The sequence below is a fragment of the Pleurodeles waltl genome, chromosome 12, assembly GCF_031143425.1.
Source record: "Pleurodeles waltl isolate 20211129_DDA chromosome 12, aPleWal1.hap1.20221129, whole genome shotgun sequence".
Taxonomy (NCBI): Eukaryota; Metazoa; Chordata; class Amphibia; order Caudata; family Salamandridae; genus Pleurodeles; species Pleurodeles waltl.
Genome location: NC_090451.1, coordinates 586,150,405 through 586,170,499, shown reverse-complemented (window position 1 = coordinate 586,170,499; position 20,095 = coordinate 586,150,405). Strand labels below are relative to the sequence as shown.

The 20,095-nt window shown below is 45.0% G+C and overlaps 1 protein-coding gene across 2 annotated transcripts in view; it reads right to left on the bottom strand.

Annotated features, from left to right (window-relative positions):
* The window catches only part of HASPIN (histone H3 associated protein kinase), an 854,350-nt gene that overhangs the window by 515,095 nt on the left and 319,160 nt on the right, over positions 1 to 20,095 (bottom strand). For both annotated transcript variants that reach the window (XM_069217741.1, XM_069217740.1), the window contains exon 7: positions 11,419 to 11,573. In XM_069217741.1, coding sequence (XP_069073842.1) covers positions 11,419 to 11,573 — 155 coding nt within the window. The remainder of the gene's footprint in view (positions 1 to 11,418; positions 11,574 to 20,095) is intronic.

Here is a 20,095-nt window from a genome sequence, read left to right as displayed (position 1 = left end):
AGCCCGTCTTCACGATGACCAAACCACTATAGGAAACCACTGGGCACCTGATGCCTTATTACACCTTTGCACCCGGCCACCCAAGTGCCATCCGGTGTAACCTGTTGGTGTGGTTCTTACCAGTGACCAGTACTTAAAATTTACTGAGATTGACTTCATAAGTCATAGTTAATCCCCAGTTTGCTGAACATTGTTTCTCCTCCATAGGATAACATTTAGAGAACTCTGAAAATTGCATTGTGTCTATTTTTGACACTGCAAAGTATTTATGCTTAAAACTCTACTTACCTGATTGCGAAGTTCTTGGGTTTAAAACATATATAAAAAGAACGGTTATATTTCTAAATTGTTCTTGAAATCATTCTTTGAGTGTGGGACTCAATTATTGCCTCTGCGTACAAAAAATGCTTAGCACTACCCTCTGATAAGCTTAACTGCTCGCCCACACTACCACAAACAGGGTATTAGTCCTATCTACTGTTGCCTCAGCAATACCAATCAAGGAGCCACTGGACTCTCTGCACAGTGTACTTCATTTTAGCTCACTATATAGAGAGCCAGCTTCCTACATTGGTGGAACAGCAGTGGGGTATGCAACTTTGCATTTGCTGATATCACTTAGTAAATAAAGAGACTACACGGGTAAATCCAAAAGTTGCCTATAGAGAAATTGCATTTTTTACTTGCCCATTTTTCCAAATTCTTAAAAGTACTGTTAGGGCCCTAGTTAGGTCCCTGTAGCCTAACAGTAAAAACGTTACAAAATGTACTCTAGTTAGGACTGCACAAACTGAGTTAGGATTTTTTTCTCTAGCTTAAAACGTTCCCTACTTTAGTAAACTAATGAGTACCTCAGAGGAGAGTGCGGGGTAGTTCGACATCACCCCTTACCTTAAGTTTGCCCACAAATAGTTAATGGCCCTCTGTAAAGGGTACACAATAAACCTACCTTTGTAAAGCTCCAGAAGCTACTCGCAGAGCAGTCCATCCTTCTGATGAGGCCACTGATCCTGTAAATCAGGATCAAGACAACTCAATTGAGAAGGAAGGAAGGGACCATCCGCCACTTAAAACAGAGGAATCTGTACCCCAAGTGAGTGTCTAGGACATCTCCCTCTAGTGAGAGTGGCTTAGGTTCCTTAAGGTCCAGAGAAACACTCTCTGAAGAGGAGATTCCCAGAGATTAGTTAGGAGACTTGCATTGGAAGACAGAATCCTAGCAACAGAAAGAGAAAGAAGAGAAATTGGTTTAGCAACCATGGATGGTGGCAGCAATTTATTAACTAGGAACAGAGTACAGCACTTTGACCCTAAAGTCCCCAAAGGGATTGTCCCCAAATATGAGGAAGGTGAAAATATCACCAAATGGTTCACAGCCTATGAGAGGGCCTGTGTAGCCAGAAAACTAATAAAAACATTGGGGCTCTTCTCTGTGGGAACTGTTATCTGGAAAGTGCACGGTTAGACTCCTGACACTGAATGAGGCAGATGGGAGGTCCTGTGACGTCATGAAGGATATCCTGATTGAGGGATTTGGGCTTACTCCTGAAGAGTTCAGAATAAAATTCAGGGAGACACAAAAAAAACAAGTCAGTCTTCAGTTGATTTTGTGGACTTCTCAGTAAAAACACTGAATGGCAGGTTAAAAGGTAACAATGTGCAAGCTTATGAAAGGCTTCACAATTAAGGGGTGAAGGATCATCTGTTGATTAATTGTGTGCAGGAAAAGTTAAACAAGTTGCTGGTAGACCTAGGTCCACTTTCTCAAGAGTCGGGGAAGAAGGCAGACCACTGGATCAAAACAAGTGTGACCACAACGTACATTGTGGGGGAGGGCACAGGAAAGAGACCAAAAAGCCCCAATAAGGGAAAGAGGCCACCTAAAAGAAGGACAAAAATAAAGAGTCTTCAAAAGACCCCCAAAATCCTGCAGAGGAGACTGGGCCCCAAGTCTCCTCACAGTTCAAGGGTGTGCACAAAGTGAAAAACTGGGATTCCAAAAATGCCTGGTGTCCTGATTGCAAAGCTCTTGGAAACCGAACTGAAGACCAGACCTGTCCCCACAAAAAGAACACCTCTATTGCACCTGCCATAAATCTTTTGGGAAGTCTACAGATGTGATTCCATGTAGGCCTTGGCCATGTCATTGAGCCTACTGAGGCAACTTTAGTCTCAGAGTGGGGTGGATGTAGCTGCCCTGGCTGTCTAGGCCAGTAATATGGAGAGCTACAGACAGCAGCCTCACATTATTGGATTCAAGTTGACACTGGTGCCAGTGTCCCCATGGTGACTGAGTAACTGGTATCCTCAGACCAGTATCTGACTGGTGAGACATACACATTCATCAACACTGATAATCAGACTAAGGTACATCTCATGGCGATAGTATCTTTAGAATGGGGAGGGATTACTGGCCAGAAGATGATGGTGGTATCTCCTGCAATCCCTGTGCAACGTCTGCTAGATAATGATTTGGAGTCCTCAGCATGGGTTGAGGTAGAAAGGAAGGCCTGTGCAGCTATGCTGGGTATCCCTGAATGGGTTTGCGTAAAAACAAGAGCACAAAGCAAGGCCCAGGGAGGAAAAAAAAAAAGAAAAAAAAGAGTTGGGAGTCTGGAATAATGGGCAAATCTACCAAGAGAAAGGGCAAGAGGACTAGGGGACCAGCTTCAAAACAGATCACATAACAGGTTTCCTATCCTCAGGGAAATAAAAAAAGCAGACCCAGAGGAAACTGAGCCTTGGGAGCTTGGGCCTTACACAGCCAGGTGGATCCTCTAGAGAAGATCTGCGCAAGGTACAAAAAAACCTGTCCAACTTTTGAAGGCCTGAGACAGAAAGCTGCTGATCAGGAAAAGGGAGGTATCGGTGACTCCCACAGGACCTATTGGGGGGAAGGACTCCTTTACACTGAGGCCGGAGACCCCCAAACCTGGTTCCACTAGGAGAGTGGTAGTGCCTCAGCAGTTCAGAGTTTCACCTCACTTTGGCCCATAATATCCACCTAGCAGGGCATCTTGGCCTGGCAAAAACATGGAGCAGGTTGTTAACCAGGTCTACTGGCCAGGCATGTCTAAGAAGGTGAAGGAGGTTTGTAACACCAATGCCACCCATCAAGCCAGTGGCAAGCCAGGTGGCCACCCAAAGACCCACTTAATTTCACTTCCAGTGGTTTGGGCTCCCTTTGAAATGGTTGGGATTGACCTAGTCGGTCCCCTTAACCTTCCAACCGCCTCAGGGAACAGATGTATACCGGTTGTAGTGGATCATGCAACCAGGTACCCTAAAGCAATTACCCAGAGGACTACTACTGCCCATGCAGTAGCTAGGGCCCTCATTGGTGTATTCACTAGAGTGGGCTTTTCAAAGGAGGTGGAGTAAGACAGAGGTACCAACTTCATGTCTGGCTACCTAAAGACCATGTGGGCTGAATGTAGTATGACCTATGAGTTCACTACCCCATTTCATCCCCAGTGCAATGGTCTTGTTGGAGATTTAACAAAACACTCAACGGCATGATTGGTGGACTCCCTAAAAAAACTTGGGAGATGGAAAGTCTTACTTCCATGCCTGCTTTTTGCTTACAGGGAAGCACCACAGAAGGGAGTAGGGTTTTCCCCCTTCGAACATTTGTTTGGCATTTTGTGCAGGGACCACTTTGTCTCATAAAGGAGGGATGGGACAGACCTCTCAGAGAACCAAAGCAAAACACAGTAGACTATGTACTTGACCTTCACTCCAGAATGGCAGAGTACATAGAAAAGGCATCCAAAAACCTTGAGGCAAACCAAGAGCTCCAGAAGCTCTGGTGCACCCTGAAGGCTGCACTGGTGGAGTTCCAATCAGGGCAGAAGGTACGGATCTTGGAGCCTGTGGCTCCCAGGGCCCTCCAGGACAAATGGAGTGGAACCTATACAATCTTGGAAAGGGGAAGTCACCTACTTAGTGGACTTTGGCCCTTGCAGGAACCCCAAAAGGGTGATCCTAGTAAACTGCCCGAAACCCTTTAATTACAGACCTGAAATTACCATACTTATGGTCACTGATGAGGGACGGAAGCTGAGAGTGAACCTCTCTCTAATGTCCTCTCGAGCAACCCAAAAGATGGCGAAGTTGAGGGAGTAGTCTTTTCAGACACCCCCGCTGACCAACAGCAGACTGACTGCAAGCAAGTCTTGCATCAGTATACTGACCTCTTCTCTCTGACCCCTGACTTCTCTAACTCCAGGGTACATGATGTACCCATGATGTGGTTACTGGAGACAGCTTGCTTGTCAAAAACGAAATATATAGACCTGATCATGTCAAAGTGAGCATCAAAGCAGAGGTCAGCAAGATGCTGGAAATGGGAGTCACTGAGCACTCTGAGCCCTTGGGCCAGCCCAGTTGTCCTAGTCCCCAAACTTCATTCCCACGGTGAAAAGAAAGAAAGAAATAAGGTTTTGTGTGGACTATAGGGATCTCAATGCTGTGCCAAAACAGATGCCCACCCGACTCCCGGGGCTGCTGAACTTATTGATAGGCTTGGGGCAGCCAAATATATCAGTACTTTTGATCTCACATCAAGGTATTGGCAGATAGGTCTGACCCCTGGAGCAAATTAAATGTCTATTATCTGCACCTCATAGGCATTATCAGTTCACTGTTATGCCCTTTGGTTTGAAGAACGCTCATGCCACCTTCCAACAGTTGCTGAACAAAGCCCTTGCTGGGTTAGAAGAAGTTAGTGCAGCATATCTTGATGATAAAGCTGTCTTTTAGCTCTACCTGGCAAAATCAACTGATCCACCTTGGTTAGGTCCTTGAGGCTCTGCTAAAGGCAGGCTTCACTATCAAGGCAAGCAAGTGCCAGACAGGGAAGGGCCAGGTTGTATACTTGCACCACTTTATAGGTGGAGGACAAGTTCAACCACTGCAAGCCAAGATTCAGATAATTCTGGACTGGGAAACTCCAACAACCCAGAATCAAGTCAGGGCATTCCTTAGCTTGACTGGGCACTATAGGAGTAGTGTGAAAAGATAAGGCACAATTCTCACACATCTCACAGAATTAACCTCTAGGAAAATGCCAATGAAAGTGAACTGGACAGTCCGCTGTAAAAAGGACATTCACTCCTTCAAGGAAGCAATGTGGTCAGGACCTGTTCTAAAAGCTCCGGATTACACTAAACAGTTAATTGTCCAGACAGGTGCCTCTGAACATGGGATAGGAGCAGCCCTGTCTCAAATCAACAATGTTAGCCATGACCAACCTGTTACTTTTATTAGAAGTAGGTTACTTTCTAGAGAGCAGCCTTGGAGTGTCATTGAGAGGAAAGCCATTGCTGTGATTTGATCCCTGAAGAAGTTGAGACCATACTTGTTTCTCACTTCCTAGTTCAAACTGACCGTAGGCTTCTCAGAAGGCTCATGCAAATGAAAGGTGAAAATCTCAAAATGTTAAGGTGGTCCATCTCCCTCCAGGGAATGGTCTTCACAGTGAAACACAGACCTGGGACTGGCCATAGCGATGCAGATGGGCTATCTGGGTTTTTCCACTTAGAAGATGAAGACTCTTCTGGGAAGGTTAGTTTCATCCTCTTTCGTTTGGGAGGGAGTGATGTAGGAAAGTGCCTCTTTCGACATGGTCATCCCGCACACACATACACTTTTGTCCTGGTTTCTGGTGTAATTTTGACTGTTAGTGACTGGGTCCCTGCTAACCAGGTCCCCAGTACCATATCTCTTTCCTCAAAACTGCACAGTTGTTTTGCCCAATTAGCAAACTCTTTATCTACCACTCTAAGTCCACAGTAAAGGGTACTCCTGGTACCTAGGGCCTGGGGTACTAAAGAGCAACCTGAGGGCTGCAGCACCAAATGTGCCACCCTCAGGGACCCCTCACCAAACCCACAGTGCTGCCACTCCAGAATGCGTGTGTTGCTGCAGGCTAAACTGAAAACACAACCTAACACACACCCCTGTGTGCCAGGTCCCCTAACACTGCATGTGCCAGGTGTAAGTCACCCCTAAGGCAGGATGCATACAGGCACATGTGAGGGCACATATGCATAAGCAGATATACCCCTACTGTGTCTCTGTCAATTCTGGGACATACGTGCACAGGGAGGCCATTTTAAATGTATGTGCTGGACACTGGTCATTATGAGTTCCCCAGCTAAATAACAGCTTCTCTGAATCGTGGGATGTTTGGTATCAAACATATCAGAATAATAAACTCACTGACACCAGTGATGGATTTTGCACACAGAGGGCACTTTAGAGATGCCCCCTGAAAGCCTCCCCAGCTTTTGGTGTTTTCACTGACTGGTCCAAACCAGTGCAGCCATCCTAGACAGAGTTCTTGCCCCCTGAGGTGAGAACCAATGTTCTTGGAGGCCTAGAACAAAGCCTTTTTCTGGGCAGAGCAGGATTGACATTGCAGGGCGGGTAGCTAAACAGCCTTGCCACCTTTGAAATGCAACCCAAGTCTCTCCAAACGGCAGGGATGACCAACCCGCTTATCCTGACTCCACTTTTGGCAGCAGCCCAGACAGGAAAAGTAGGCAGATTAAAATGTGTGTCCACATCATGCCAGTCCCACCCCTAAGGTGGATGAGCTGAAGTGGACAGTACTTTTAAAATTCCTCAAACTTGTTTGGAAGGAATTAGGCCACTAGGGTTAGGGTTATGCCCACTTCCCTGACTAAGTGGTCATAGAAAGGGTATAGTCACCATAAAGGTGATCAGACCAGTGGCTATCGACTGGCACTCCATGCAACACCCCTAAACTGAGTATTTAGCTGGCACCCTAGAACTCAGATCCTGACTACCTACGAAGAAGGACAAAGAAGAGTCGACCCTGCAGAAGAGGAGGAAGGAGAAACAGCTGATCTGGTACCAACCCTTTCGGCCTGCCCGCTAACCCCAACGGACTCTGCACAAAAAGGCTTGTCATGCAGCTGCAAGGAACCCGGGAAGTCTGCCTGCCTTCTAAAAAGACTCTGACACCCGTGAGCAGCAGACCTGCTCAGCAACAAAGTATCCAACAAGGACTCTGCAGCTTGGAGACCCGACACCTGAAGTGATCTCTGCATCAAACGACCATGACCCGGTGAGAAGCCCATCAACTGTACCAGCAAAGATCCCCAGCTGTCTTGAGTCCAAGACCACCCAGGTGCCCCTTCTCCTTGACTCATCCATGTCCCCTACAATCAAGCAGGCTGGCCACCTCTCCCACAGCCTGGTGGTGAGAGGAAACCCGATACCTACAGCAGAAACTGCACCTGTCGTTCCTGACACCAACTGAGGAGGGCCATCAGTGCCAACAACATCCCCCGGCTCCTCTGAGCTAGAGTCCACCTTGGTTGATTGCGTATTGGCATCCCTGATGACAACTGCAGTCTCAACATGCAGGACCTCCTGACCGTGGGTACTCCAGGACATGGAAATCCAATGTCAAAGGACACCCATGCATCCATCAACCCTGGAGACGAGGACCAACGGTGCACCTACCTTCCTGGACATCTCAAGTCTTCAACCTACCTGCTTGCCGCCTCTGACTGGCTTCCTAGCCAGAGCCTGTAGCCTGTCTTCCAGAGGACCAAATTCCCATAGGAAACCAATGGCATATGACCCCTTACAGCATCTCTGTATCTGGTCGCCCCACTGCTGCCCGGTGTGACCTGTTGGTGTGGTTCTGATCAGTACCTTAACTCCCTGAGATTGACTTCATAAGTGGTTGCCAACCCTGTGTTTGCTTAACATTGTTTTTCCTCCATAGGATAACATTGAGGGAACTCTGAAAATTGAATTGAGTCTATTTTTGAAACTGCAAAGTATTTATGCGTAAAAGTCTACTTACCCGAAGTTCTAGAGTTTGAAACATTAAATAATAAAAATAACTGATATTTTTCTAAATTGGTCTCGGATTTATTCTTTGAGTGTGTGACTCATTTATTGCCTGTGAGTACAACAAAAGCTTAGCACTACCCTCAGATAAGTCTACCTGCTCACCCACTGTAGGAAAGTACCATCTTGCCTGGCATGTTACCCCCATTTTTACTGTATATATGATTGTTTTTACCTGTGTCACTGGGATCCTGCTAGCCAGGACCCCAGTGCTCATAAAGTGTGCCCTGTATGTGCTCCCTGTGTGGTGCCTAATTATCACTGAGGCTCTGCTAACCGGAACCTCAGTGTTTATGCTCTCTCTGCTTGTAAAACTATCACTGCAGGCTAGTGACTAATTTTACCAATTCTGATTGGCACACTGGAACATCCTTATAATCCCATAGTATATGGTACTTAGGTACCTAGGGTATTGGGGTTCCAGGAGATCCCTATGGGCTGCAGCTTTTCTTTTGCCACCCATAGGGAGCTCAGACAATTCTTCACAGGACTGCCACTGCAGCCTGAGTGAAATAACATCCACGTTATTTCACAGCCATTTTACACTGCACTTAAGTAATATATTATAAGTCACCTTTATCTCTAACCCTCACTTAGTGAGGGTTAGGTGCAAAGTTACTTAGTGTGAGGGCACCCTGGCACTAGCCAAGGTGCCCCCACATTGTTCAGGGTAATTTCCCCAGACTTTGTGAGTGCGGGGACACCATTACATGCGTGCACTACATATAGGTCAATACCTATATGTAGCGTCAGCATGGTACCTCTGAACATGGCCGTGTAACATGTCTAGGATCATGGAATTGTCACCCCAAAACCATTCAGGTATTGGGGGGACAATTCCATGCATCCCTGGGTCTCCAGCATAGAGCCTGGGTACTGCCAAACTAACTTTCCGGGGTTTTCTCTGCAGCTACCGCTACTGCCAACCCTCAGACAGGTTTCTGCCCCCCCCCCCCCCCGGGGCATGGGCAGCCCAGTCCCAGGAAGGCAGAACAAAGGACTTCCTCTGAGAGAGGGTGTTATACCCTCTCCCTTTGGAAATCGATGTGAAGGGCCTGGGAGGAGTAGCCTCTCCTGGCCTCTGGAAATGCTTTAAAGGGCACAGATGGTGCCCTCCCTGCATAAGCCAGTCTACACTGGTTCAGGGATTCCCCCAGCCTTGCTCTGGTGCGAAACTGGACAAAGGAAAGGGGAGTGACCACTCCCCTGACCAGCACCTTCCATGGGAGGTGCCCAGAGCTCCTCCAGTGTGTCCCAGACCTCTGCCATCTTGGATGCAGAGGTGTGAGGGCACAATGGACAGCTCTGAGTGGCCAGAGCCAGCAGGTGACGTCAGAGACCCCTCCTGATAGGTGCTTACTTTTCTCTGTAGCCAATCCTCCTCTGAGGGCTATTTAGGGTCTCTCCTGTGGGTATCTCACCAGATAATGAATGCAAGAGCTCACCAGAGTTCCTCTGCACTTCTCTCTTCGACTTCTGCAAAGGATCGACCGCTGACTGCTCCAGGACACCTGCATAACCGCAACAAAGTAGCAAGAAGACTACCAGCAACTTTGTAGTGCCTCATCCTGCCGGGTTTCTCGACTGTTTCCTGGTGGTGCATGCTCTGGGGTTCATCTGCCTTCACCCTGCACTGTAAGCCAAGAAGAAATCTCCAGTGGGTCAACGGAATCTTCCCCCTGCTAACACAGGCGCCAAACTTCTGCATCACCCGTCTTCTGGGTCACCTCTCATCTTGACGAGCGTGGTCCCTGGAACACAGGAGCTGGATCCAAGTATCCCCGACAGTCCAGTGGCCCTTCTGTCCAAATTTGGTGGAGGCAAGTACTGGCCTCCCCACATCAGACAGTAATCCTGTGTACTGTGTGAACTGCAGCTGCTCGGGCTTCGGGTGCACTTTTGCGGGACTTCCTTCGTGCACAGCCTAGCCCAGGTCCCCAGCACTCCGCCCTCCATTGCCCAACTCAAGGAGTTGGACGCCGACTTCGTGGGGCCCTCTTTTGTTGCGCTGAGTCGACCGTCGTGCTCAGATCTTCTGGACGCCTCTGCAGGTGCTTCTGCGGGTGCTGCCTGCTTCTGCGTGGGCTCTCCGTGTTGCTGAGCGCCCCCTCTGTCTCCTCCTCCAAGGGGCGATCTCCTGGTCCTTCCTGGGCCCTGGCAGCACCCAAAACCGTCAACTGCGACTCTTGCAGCTAGCAAGGCTTGTTTGCGGTCTTTCTGCGTGGAAGCAACTCTGCATCCTCCAGCACGCCGTGGGACATCTTCTGACCATAGGAAAAGTTCCTGGCACCTTCAGTTGTTGCAGAATCTTCAGCGTCTTCCACCTGGAGACAGCCCTTTTTCACCTTCATCAGGGGTTTAGTGAGCTCCAGCCCCCCCGGACACTTGGTGACTCTTGGACTTGGTCCCCTTCCTTTAAAGGTCCTAAGGTCCAGAAATCTGTCTTCAGTGCTTTGCAGTCAGTTGTTGTCCTTGCAGAATCCCCTAACTCGACTATACTGTCTTTCTGGGGTAGTAGGGTAACTTTACTCCTACTTTTCAGGGTCTTGGGGTGGGGTATCTTAGACACCCTTAGTGTTCTCTCACACTCTCAGCGACCCTCTACACACTTAACTAGGCCTGGGGTTCATTCGTGGTTCGCATGCCACTTTTGGAGTATATGGTTTGTGTTGCCCCTAGGCCTATTTTCTCCTATTGCATTCTATTGTGTTCTACAGTGTTTGCACTACTTTTCTAACAGTTTACTTACCTGATTTTGGTTGTGTGTGTGTATATTTTGTGTATATTACTCACCTCCTAAGGGAGTATATCCTCTGAGATACTTTTGGCATATTGTCACTAAAATAAAGTACCTTTATTTTTAGTAACTCAGAGTATTGTGTTTTCTTATAATATAGTGCTAATTGATATAAGGGGTATAGTAGGAGCTTTGCATGTCTCCTAGTTCAGCCTAAGCTCCTCTGCTATAGCTACCTCTATCAGTCTAAGCTGCTAGAACACCTCTAATCTACTAATAAGGGATAACTGGACCTGGCACAAGGTTTAAGTACCACAAGGTACCCAAGGTACCCACTATAAGCTAGGCCAGCCTCCTACACCCACAATACCACAAACAGAGCATTAGTCTTATCTACGTTTGCCTCTGCCAATTGGGGATCCACTGGACTCTGCACAGTGCACTTCATTTTAGTGCACTATATAGAGAGTCAGCTTCCTACCTCACCTAATGTAAAAATTGAGGCATTTTACGATTCCCTTCCTCCTAGCCAATCACATGCTCCAATTGGGAAATTACTCTGAATCCATACTCTCACAAAAACCCAGTGTATTCATGACAATACCTGCATGCTCAACAACCCCATCCATTTCATAGCAAGAGTCTATTGCTATGAAAAGGATGTCTATTAAATATTATTTGAAATATTGATCTCTTCCATAGTTAATGTTGATTAGAAAGTTAAAGTGTGGTCATGGAACGTGCTTTGGGAGAGACATTTGAACTTTCTGTGCCTTTCCAATATTGCTTACCATAGATGATCTTCCCAAACGATGTTCCATGTTAAGTCGTTGACCTGCAGGTGTCTTGAGGATTCCAAGTGATTTGAGGTGTGAAAATGGAGTGGATGGTGCAACTGGGATGTCTGTCCTGGTTTCCTGATCTTCCGATTGTGCTTCAACTTCCACTGTTAATGACAGAATGACCACACCAATTAGACAAGGATCCAAAAGCTGAAGCCACGCAGAAACATACTTGAAATATATACCTGCTATACAGACATGTTTGTATGAACAGGGAAAAGAAGCAAATGAGTAATCGGGAGAAATAATATGGAATGTTGAAAAACTAAAATGTAAAAAAGAAGAGCAGAGTGAAAATCATGTAAATGTGCACAGAGAGAAGGAGCGGAGGGAAATATGCATGTAGAGCGAAATGAGAGTAAGCAACATTACAATGAAGGGCATAAAAGAAGGCAAACAATCTCCAGCATCATCCCTTTCTCACAAAGCAGAAACCCCAGATCTTGCCTTAGTGTATGGTATCTGGCCACACAAGTAGATTTAATAAAGTGCAAAACTATACAAGCTTGTTTGGCTTCAAGATGATGCACACCTACAATAAGGACTGCATGGCTGTATATAATGCTTCAAATACCTATGACTGCTTCCCTGACCGTGCAAACCGTTTAATTTACATTGATGCTTTATAATGTATCATATTTTCTACTTCATAACTGACAGCAGAATCTACAAGGGCAATGATTGACTGGGGAATGAGGCTATAAATGTACATGATCATGAAGAAACAGAATTGGGACTAAACAGTAGAAGAAAATAAGTTACTTACCTGTAACTGTAGTTCTCCAGCATTGGAATCTTTCATAGATTCACATGCTTGAATCATTCCCCGTCGTCGAGATGGGAGTCCCGGTACAATTTTCACAAGTAATGTTAAAACATATTGAAGAGAAAAAGGCCCTAGGCCTCTTCAATTTCATAGTCTATCAGAGTCATTTTGTGAAAAGGACCAAACCTGATCCTCCACCAATCAGGCGACAGCACCCTTCAGAACCTCCTGAGAGAAGCTCTAGCACCTTGACGACAGGGAATGATTCAAGCATGTGAATCTCTGAAAGTTCCAATACTGGAGTAACAATAATTTGCAAACCTCAGTATCTTCCAAGATCCAGGGTTCTGAAAGTTTTGAGGTAGCAGCCACCTTTCTAAGATAACATCTTCTTAGTGCTATCTTTTGGGAATTATTACTATTCTCTTTTTCTACTATGCTCTTTGAAAATATGCAGTGGGAGGTGGTGTAACTTCAAATCCAAGCCACAAGTGGCAGAACACTCATCCTATCTGTTGGAAAATGGGTTATTGGTAAGGGCAGGTAAGTACCTACACTTAGCAATAGGCCACCAACCTCCACTTAGGTCTCAGTAAATTAAACCCAGCTCAACCCTTGGTAGCTTGGCAACGAGCGACGAGGCTTAACTTAGGAGACAGAGTGTAAAGCATTCAAATATCACAAAAGAGTAATTAAATAAAACACAGGAAACAGTTTAAAAATCCGAAAACAATTTATAACAATAGATTATATTTTTTATCTTTAAAATGACACAAAAACAAGTAACATTGGATAAGGGGAACCGGGTATATGAATTTTTAAAGAATTATTGTTTTCTAGCGCATAGAAACAAAAAGCGCCAATCTGGTCGCACCTCGACCGGGGCAAAGTCAAAGTTTAAGGCCGACCACGATGGAACCCGGCTCGGCTAGAGCCTGCGGCAGGCCTTGGTCAAAAGTTTACCTTAGGACTTAGTGGTTTTTCGGAAGATTTTCTACAGCGGGACAAACCTGCCAGTCCAATCCGACCTCCTGGAACTCTTCTTCGGATACGCATCGCAGGATTCCTCGGTGGAGATTTTTACTTTCGGACTTAGTCGTTTTTTCGAAGTGAAAATCCCTCGACCGGGGCAAACCTGGATCTTGATCCAACATCCTTGGAGCCCTCCTCGGATACGTTGGCTGGGAGGTCCCGGTCAACTTCCTACATTCGGACTTAGTATCTTTTTTTGAGATTTTCTTCACTGGGACGAACCTGCAAGTCAGGCCGGGTTGCGGTTGAGGCAAGCCGGCTAGAGTTGCTGCGACGGGTCGGTCCCTCTATGGAATTGTTTTCCAAAAGTTCTCCAAAGTTCACCAAACTTCTGGATCTTCTTCCAGATGTTCCTTTAAGGTTCTTTTGGGGTCCACAGCTCACCCCAAGGTTCCAGAAGCTCTGAGATGATCCTTGGGGGTGTGGACTACAACTCCCAGAATGCACCTGGCGCAAACTCCTTTTTGGCGACTGGACAGTGTCAGCTGGTTGGTTTCTTCAGGAGTTGGTGCAGGGGACTCTGGTTAGCAATTTTTCACCTGTAGCAAACAGGGAGTCCCTCCTTGAACCAGTTGAAGCCAGGCAAAGTCCTTCTTGTGGCGAAGCCCAAGTGTGCAGCTGGTGCAGTCCTTCAGAGTGCATGGTCCAGGTGCAGGCCAGTGGTCCAGCAGGGCAGTCCTTCTTCTGTAGCTCTTCCTGGTAGGGATCTGGTAGGGAACTGAGGTGTGGGTGCAGGTCTGCCAGTTTTATCTTTGCTCCTGGATGAAAACCAGGTGGGTCCTGGTTTTCAAATCAGGGGCAGGGTCCTTTCCCCTGTGATGACCACTTCCTGGGAAGTGTGGCAAAAATCAACCCCAGGGAGCAACATTCCTCAAAAATTCATCATGGCTGAAAGGGATTTTTGGAGATTACATCTGGCTGAGCCCACCCATTGGTGTGGCTAAAAATCCTTAACACACCCCTCTCTTGCCCTCTCCTAATCTAATCAAGGGGGCACCTAATTGTCTGGATTTGCAGGATGTGAGGGTATTGCTGGGTTGCTCCAAATGTCCTTCTCTGCCTTTGAAGACCAGTTTGGCAGCCCTCCCGCTTCCTGCTTCACTATCTGTTGAAGGGAGATTCCCTCCCCCAGGTACATATCTTTGTGTGGAGCCAGGCCACTTCACACCTCATCAAGGCAGCCTGGCTAGGCTGACAGAGGCTGGCCAATCGGAGCACAGCAGCAAAAACACTGCAGGGCTGAAGTTGGCAACTTTTCAGGTAAAGTTTAAAACTCTTCACCTGAACAAATTATATTAAATCCAACAACTTGAAGTTGTGGGATTTCTTATAACAATTAATTTGATACCAAACTTCTGGTATCTGTTACATAAGGGGACTTTAAAAATTAAAATAAAGTCTCCCCATTCTAGCCTATGGAGGCCATTCACTACAATGAGGGAAAAACGAATATGGCTGTTTTACCTCGCCAGGGCTTATAAAACTATTTTTATAAGGTCCCTGCTTATAGTTACACGGCACCCAGCCCTAGAGGCACATAGGGCACACCTGAGGGGTGACGTATATGTACAAATAAGGTAATTTAAGACTTTGGAACTACTTTTAATTCCAAAGTCAAATTTGCATATAACTTTAGTTTAAAAGCAGCCAGCAAGGCAGGCCTGACTTTAAAATGTCACTGGGCACCTCAGCAGTGCACCTATGGGTGCATTACCTATGCTGGGGTCCCTAAACCTACATGCCCTACCATATTCTAGGGACTTATAGGTAGGTTGACTTAGCCAATTATAATTAGCCTAATTTGCATACTGATTTTACACAGAGCTCAGACCCTGGGGCAGGTTAGCAGTACCCAGAGCACCATCAGAGTCAGGAAAACACTAGCAAGAAGTTAAAAATGGGGCAAAAAGTTAGGGGGCCTCTGCAATTAGCCCTGTTCTCTCACACTATCCTATTCCAAAACTGCCCTCATCACTGACTGGGAAAACTTTTGTTCATCAGATTGACGTTATCAGGATAGTCCATACCCTACTTTAAAACAGCCTAAATAGGTTTGTAAACCGGGGCTCCAAACTCTGCGAACAGCAAACCCCTAACATGGCTTCTGACATGGCCCTAACACTCAAAAAGTGTCGCAAACAGGAAATTTTCTAGGCTCATCAAACGTCCCCACAAAACCTTCTCATCCACAAATACTGGGGATTTGCAGCCACCATCCAAGGGGCTGAGACCTAATTAAAAAGAAAAACAGACTGTGCTCTGGCTCTTCCTCTGTCCCTTGCACTCCATAAAGTTTGTTTACCTTCTCACTCGGGTTATGACTGTACAAGGGCCCATGTAAAGCAGGTGTGGAAAGTCTGTCATATTAAGATGATGTGTTACGTATGTTGAGAAGTTTTTTTTTGTTGTTTTTTTTTTAAATCAACTTAACATAGGATAGTGCATGCTCAAAGAAATAAGTTTGAGGGTCTTGCCTTTGTCCCTGTAATTGCAGATTAGTCTGTATTCATGTTTCTTGCAGAGACACAGTCCCTTTATCTTGTTGTGCTCTCTATCAATGGCTGAAGTTTAAGCATCATTAGCCAAACTCAACACTAATACAAGTAACTTGCTATATAGTTCACTGGAGGCAAATTTGATTGTTTGTATTAAACTAAAAGTTTCACCTGAAAAATATTAACAAATAAGTAGTTAAGTAAGCCTACCTACAAAGTACCTTCATTGTTCATAACTGACAATATTTGGGTCAAATACAGTGACAACAGGCTTTAAGTGGCGTAAGCCTGAGACAAATACAATCAGAAGACATTTTACATTGTGAACTCTGAGAAATTTCACATAAATGGGCTTTACTTTAACACATGCAGATTTCTAGGTAATGGGGGGGCTTCAAAGGTCTGAATACAGCTGTCACCAGATATTATGTATTTAACCTAAAAAGGACTTTAAAAAGCAATACCAGGAGAGGCGCTTTGGCTCCGTCCACATGTTGGTAGACAGGAATACATGTTTTGATCGAAAAGACGCTGGGTACTACCACAAGAAAGAGCTCACTCTCCACACAGCTGTGAGATAACTAGATCATTGAGAGTGTTTTTCCTCCTCTGGCATTAGCACAGATGGGAGAAGGGCAGTTATCAACTTTAGACTTCAGAATCCAGTTTTGTGTTTAAGAGCCCAGGGATAGCTTTATCTACTTAGGTTTTTAGCTCTGGCTTGACAGTGCAACTTTTGCCTGACCTTACGTGACCAACAAAAATAGAGGACTTAGTACTACTGAGTGAGGGTCCTAGGTTCCACCCACGTTAGTTCTCCTTGAGTATAGGATTTGACTGGGCTGAATCAGTGCACTTCCACCACAAAGGAGGCCTGCATTGCACTTTTTGTTTGTGGCAAAGTTTATATTCTATACAGCAGGACTGAGTTGGTTATGGTGGTAAGTCAATTATTATGGCTATGCACCTGATCTATTTCTTATGAATTATTATGATAAAGGCACTAGCCCTGATGTATGTATTGTGAAAAGCATATGTTAAAGTCAATAGGTAATTCAGACAGAATTTTTTACTCTATATAAGAAATCACAAACCTTTTCTATGCGCCATTTCTGATAGATGAAAATAGTCACGAGCTACTAATAACTGACAGTTGTAGCAAGAGTGACCACATCAGAGAATCATAGTAGTGACCATACGTACCAGGGCTATTTGTAGTGACAACCGAGATGTACATTGCATTATTGAGTAATGTTAAAAAATCATATTCAGTGTTGCCTACTATAATATCACAAAGGAATATGTTATACGTTTAAATTTACTATTCTAAACTTCACATCTACACGTGTATGTGTGTGTATATGTGTGTGTATATATATATATATATATATATATATACACATACACACACACATACACACGCACACACGCGCACGCACACACACACACACACACACACACACACCTGAAAAAAAAAAAACAAAGGTTACAGGGACGTTAGTTAGGCTAATGTTTTACTCACAAAAATATATTGAAATTCAGCAATTATAGTTAAGAAACTATACCTGGTGCCCCAAAGTTACTTAATGGCACGAGGTATAGTTTCTTCAGATAAGTATATCTAAAACGGATGAATTTTTATAGTTTTGTGGGCGTAATACATGAACCTAACTATACCGTCCCTGTAACCTCTGGGGATTTTTTTTAAAGTGATTTTCAGTTTTTGTTGTTTTAAAATGGAAAGTAATATATAATTACTGTACGTTAATAAAACCACCACTGCACAGGGCCCAAGGCTGTGCGCAACGGGGCGTATGGTTTGCAACTGTGCTTTTTTTTTGTTCCACTGGGTTTCATATCTGTGGATCCATCGTGGATTTACACTGGGGCATTGTGCTGTATGCCCCAGTGATTCAGCGGATCACTCAATAAATAAAAAAAATATTGGTCAATATTTGGGCGCATGAGGGGTTCCTCAGAGACCCCTTTATATGTCCTATATGATCTGGATACTGCTTAATCTTGATCCCTTGTGTGTATATTTGTTTGTTTTCTCCCTAGGGTCCCAGCCAAGAAAAAAAATGGAGGCCCCAAGTTTCCTTTCAGGTTGTGGCCAGCCAATCAGGGCCTTGCTTTTTGGCCATATCTGTGGGTACCTGTGTATCTCTTGCTGGTACCCACAGATCAACAAAGGATCCGTGTCCCTAAACATTTATATTTTATTTATTTAGTAACTCCAAAACTACTGAACAAATTTACACAAAACAACAAAAAGATCTTTATGGCCCAAGATTTAACTTTCTGCAAAATTTGGTGTAAATCCGTTCAGCAGTTCGGGGTGTAATCGTGTTCGAAAAATGAAAAAATCCCCATAGACACTGCATGGGGAAAAAGCATTTTGGTCCCCCCTTTTTCTCAGCCACTGCTTGACAATTCATCCCAAAACTTTTCAGACAGGAGCTGAACTAACTAGTGTATGAGTTTTGAACATTTTGTCAAGGTTCATCAAACAGTGCCAAAGTTATTTGCAACAAAAACAGCTCTGTCTATTGGGAAAACTTGGTCCTAATTATAACTGTAGGTAATTAATTAATTATATACTTGTATATTATATATACATATATGTTAATGCTGTAAATAAAACTATTCTTGCCATTACATAGTGATAGTCCATATTCTGGATACAATTTTTGTGTTTGTGTTACTTAAAGTTCTATATTGTAGTAGAACACCGACCACCCCAACACATAAGACCGAGAAAAACAGCCACAGCAGCAAGAGGACACTGCCTCATAAATACTAAAACCTCCAAATCTCCTCAAACCGGTCTGAACAATCAAGTAAAGTGCAACTTAAATATATTTTGGATTTTACATCATTTTTTTTCCAAACATCAGTATTTCAGTTTCTCAAAATACACAGTTTTTATCAAATATGCAATTTACATTTTTGGTTAACACAAAGAAAATCTTTTTTTTTGTAAAATAAAAAACAATTTTCCATCAAAAACAGATTTCATGTAATGTCAAGCTGCTTTCCTTAGTACAAATGCATCACAGAGAGATTCTGCTCCGTCTGAGCAGGTTTTACTATCACGTCAGGGAAGCCCACTGTACAGTATAAAAGGAATAGTGTGCGAAAGAGTTAATTAGCTTAGGCAGTGTTGATGAGTAAAATGCTTGCAGAAATCCCATGTAGCACGCTGAAATAGCAGAAGATCTTGTGATACTTGTTGTTGCCATTTTTAATAGATAAAAATATCTGCCAGGGTGCTGTGTTTACTGTGTTAGGCAGAGGCATATGGAAACGTGGAAGACATAATAATGAGGTTGTACTGACTCCCAAATGAGCTTGAGAGGATGACCGATTAGTAGCAGTGAGTGCAAGAAGCAAGTATCTTAAGTTAGTGAAAACGCTGATAACATCACAAGAACCACTGGTGAGGGAAGTGAATGTGATGTTGTGTAAATACTCTTTTAGCGTATAGAAAGTAGGGGACTGGAAGCCTCGGGGAAGCCCATAAAAGGAGGTGTGCAGCTCTCCCATCATGCCCCCAGCCTCTGCCCCTGCTGCATCGTTCCCAAAGAAAGAGCGAGAGAAGTCTGAGCAAGGCTTCTCAGTGCTGATAAAGTTAAGGTTCCAGGGGTGGAGGGCCAAATTATCCTGCTCTATCTTGATTTACGGAATTATTATTGTGCTTTTGATTCAAGCCTGTTTTCCTTCTCATGCTATTATGGTGTAACATTGCAATATAAATAAATCGTTCTGCTAATGTTTAACCATCACTGCTACTATAGGAGATCGTGCCAGTGTTTTATTAGTCATACTGTATCAGCTACATGCATGTCAATCAATCAATCACGGAGATTTATAAAGTGCAAACTTGTCACCCTGGGGGGTCTGCATGCTTTGGCCGTTTGGAGGTGGCAGTCGAAAAGCCATGTCCATAGCTGTCTTCTGAAGTCTTCCAGCGACTGGGAGAATGTTCCAGGTCTTGGAAGCAAGGTGGGAGAAGGAGTGGCCACCTAGCGATGAATGCAAGGAGACGTAGGTCAGGGTGAGGTTGGCAGAGCAGAGCTCTCTGGTGGGTCGATGGACTGCAATGAGTTTGGTGATATAGGCAGGTCTGATGTCGTGGCTTTGCTGGATGGGGCGCCAGTGGAGGTCCCTTAGGCGGGGAGAGATGCTGGTTCTTCTGGGGAGGTCGAGGATGAGTCTCGCTCTGCATTCTATATGACATGAATGCTGTTAAGGAGCTGCTTTGTGGTTTTGGCATAGAGAGCTTTGCCGTAGTAGAGGGGGCTGGAGAGGAGGGTGACTGACTTCCTGGTCA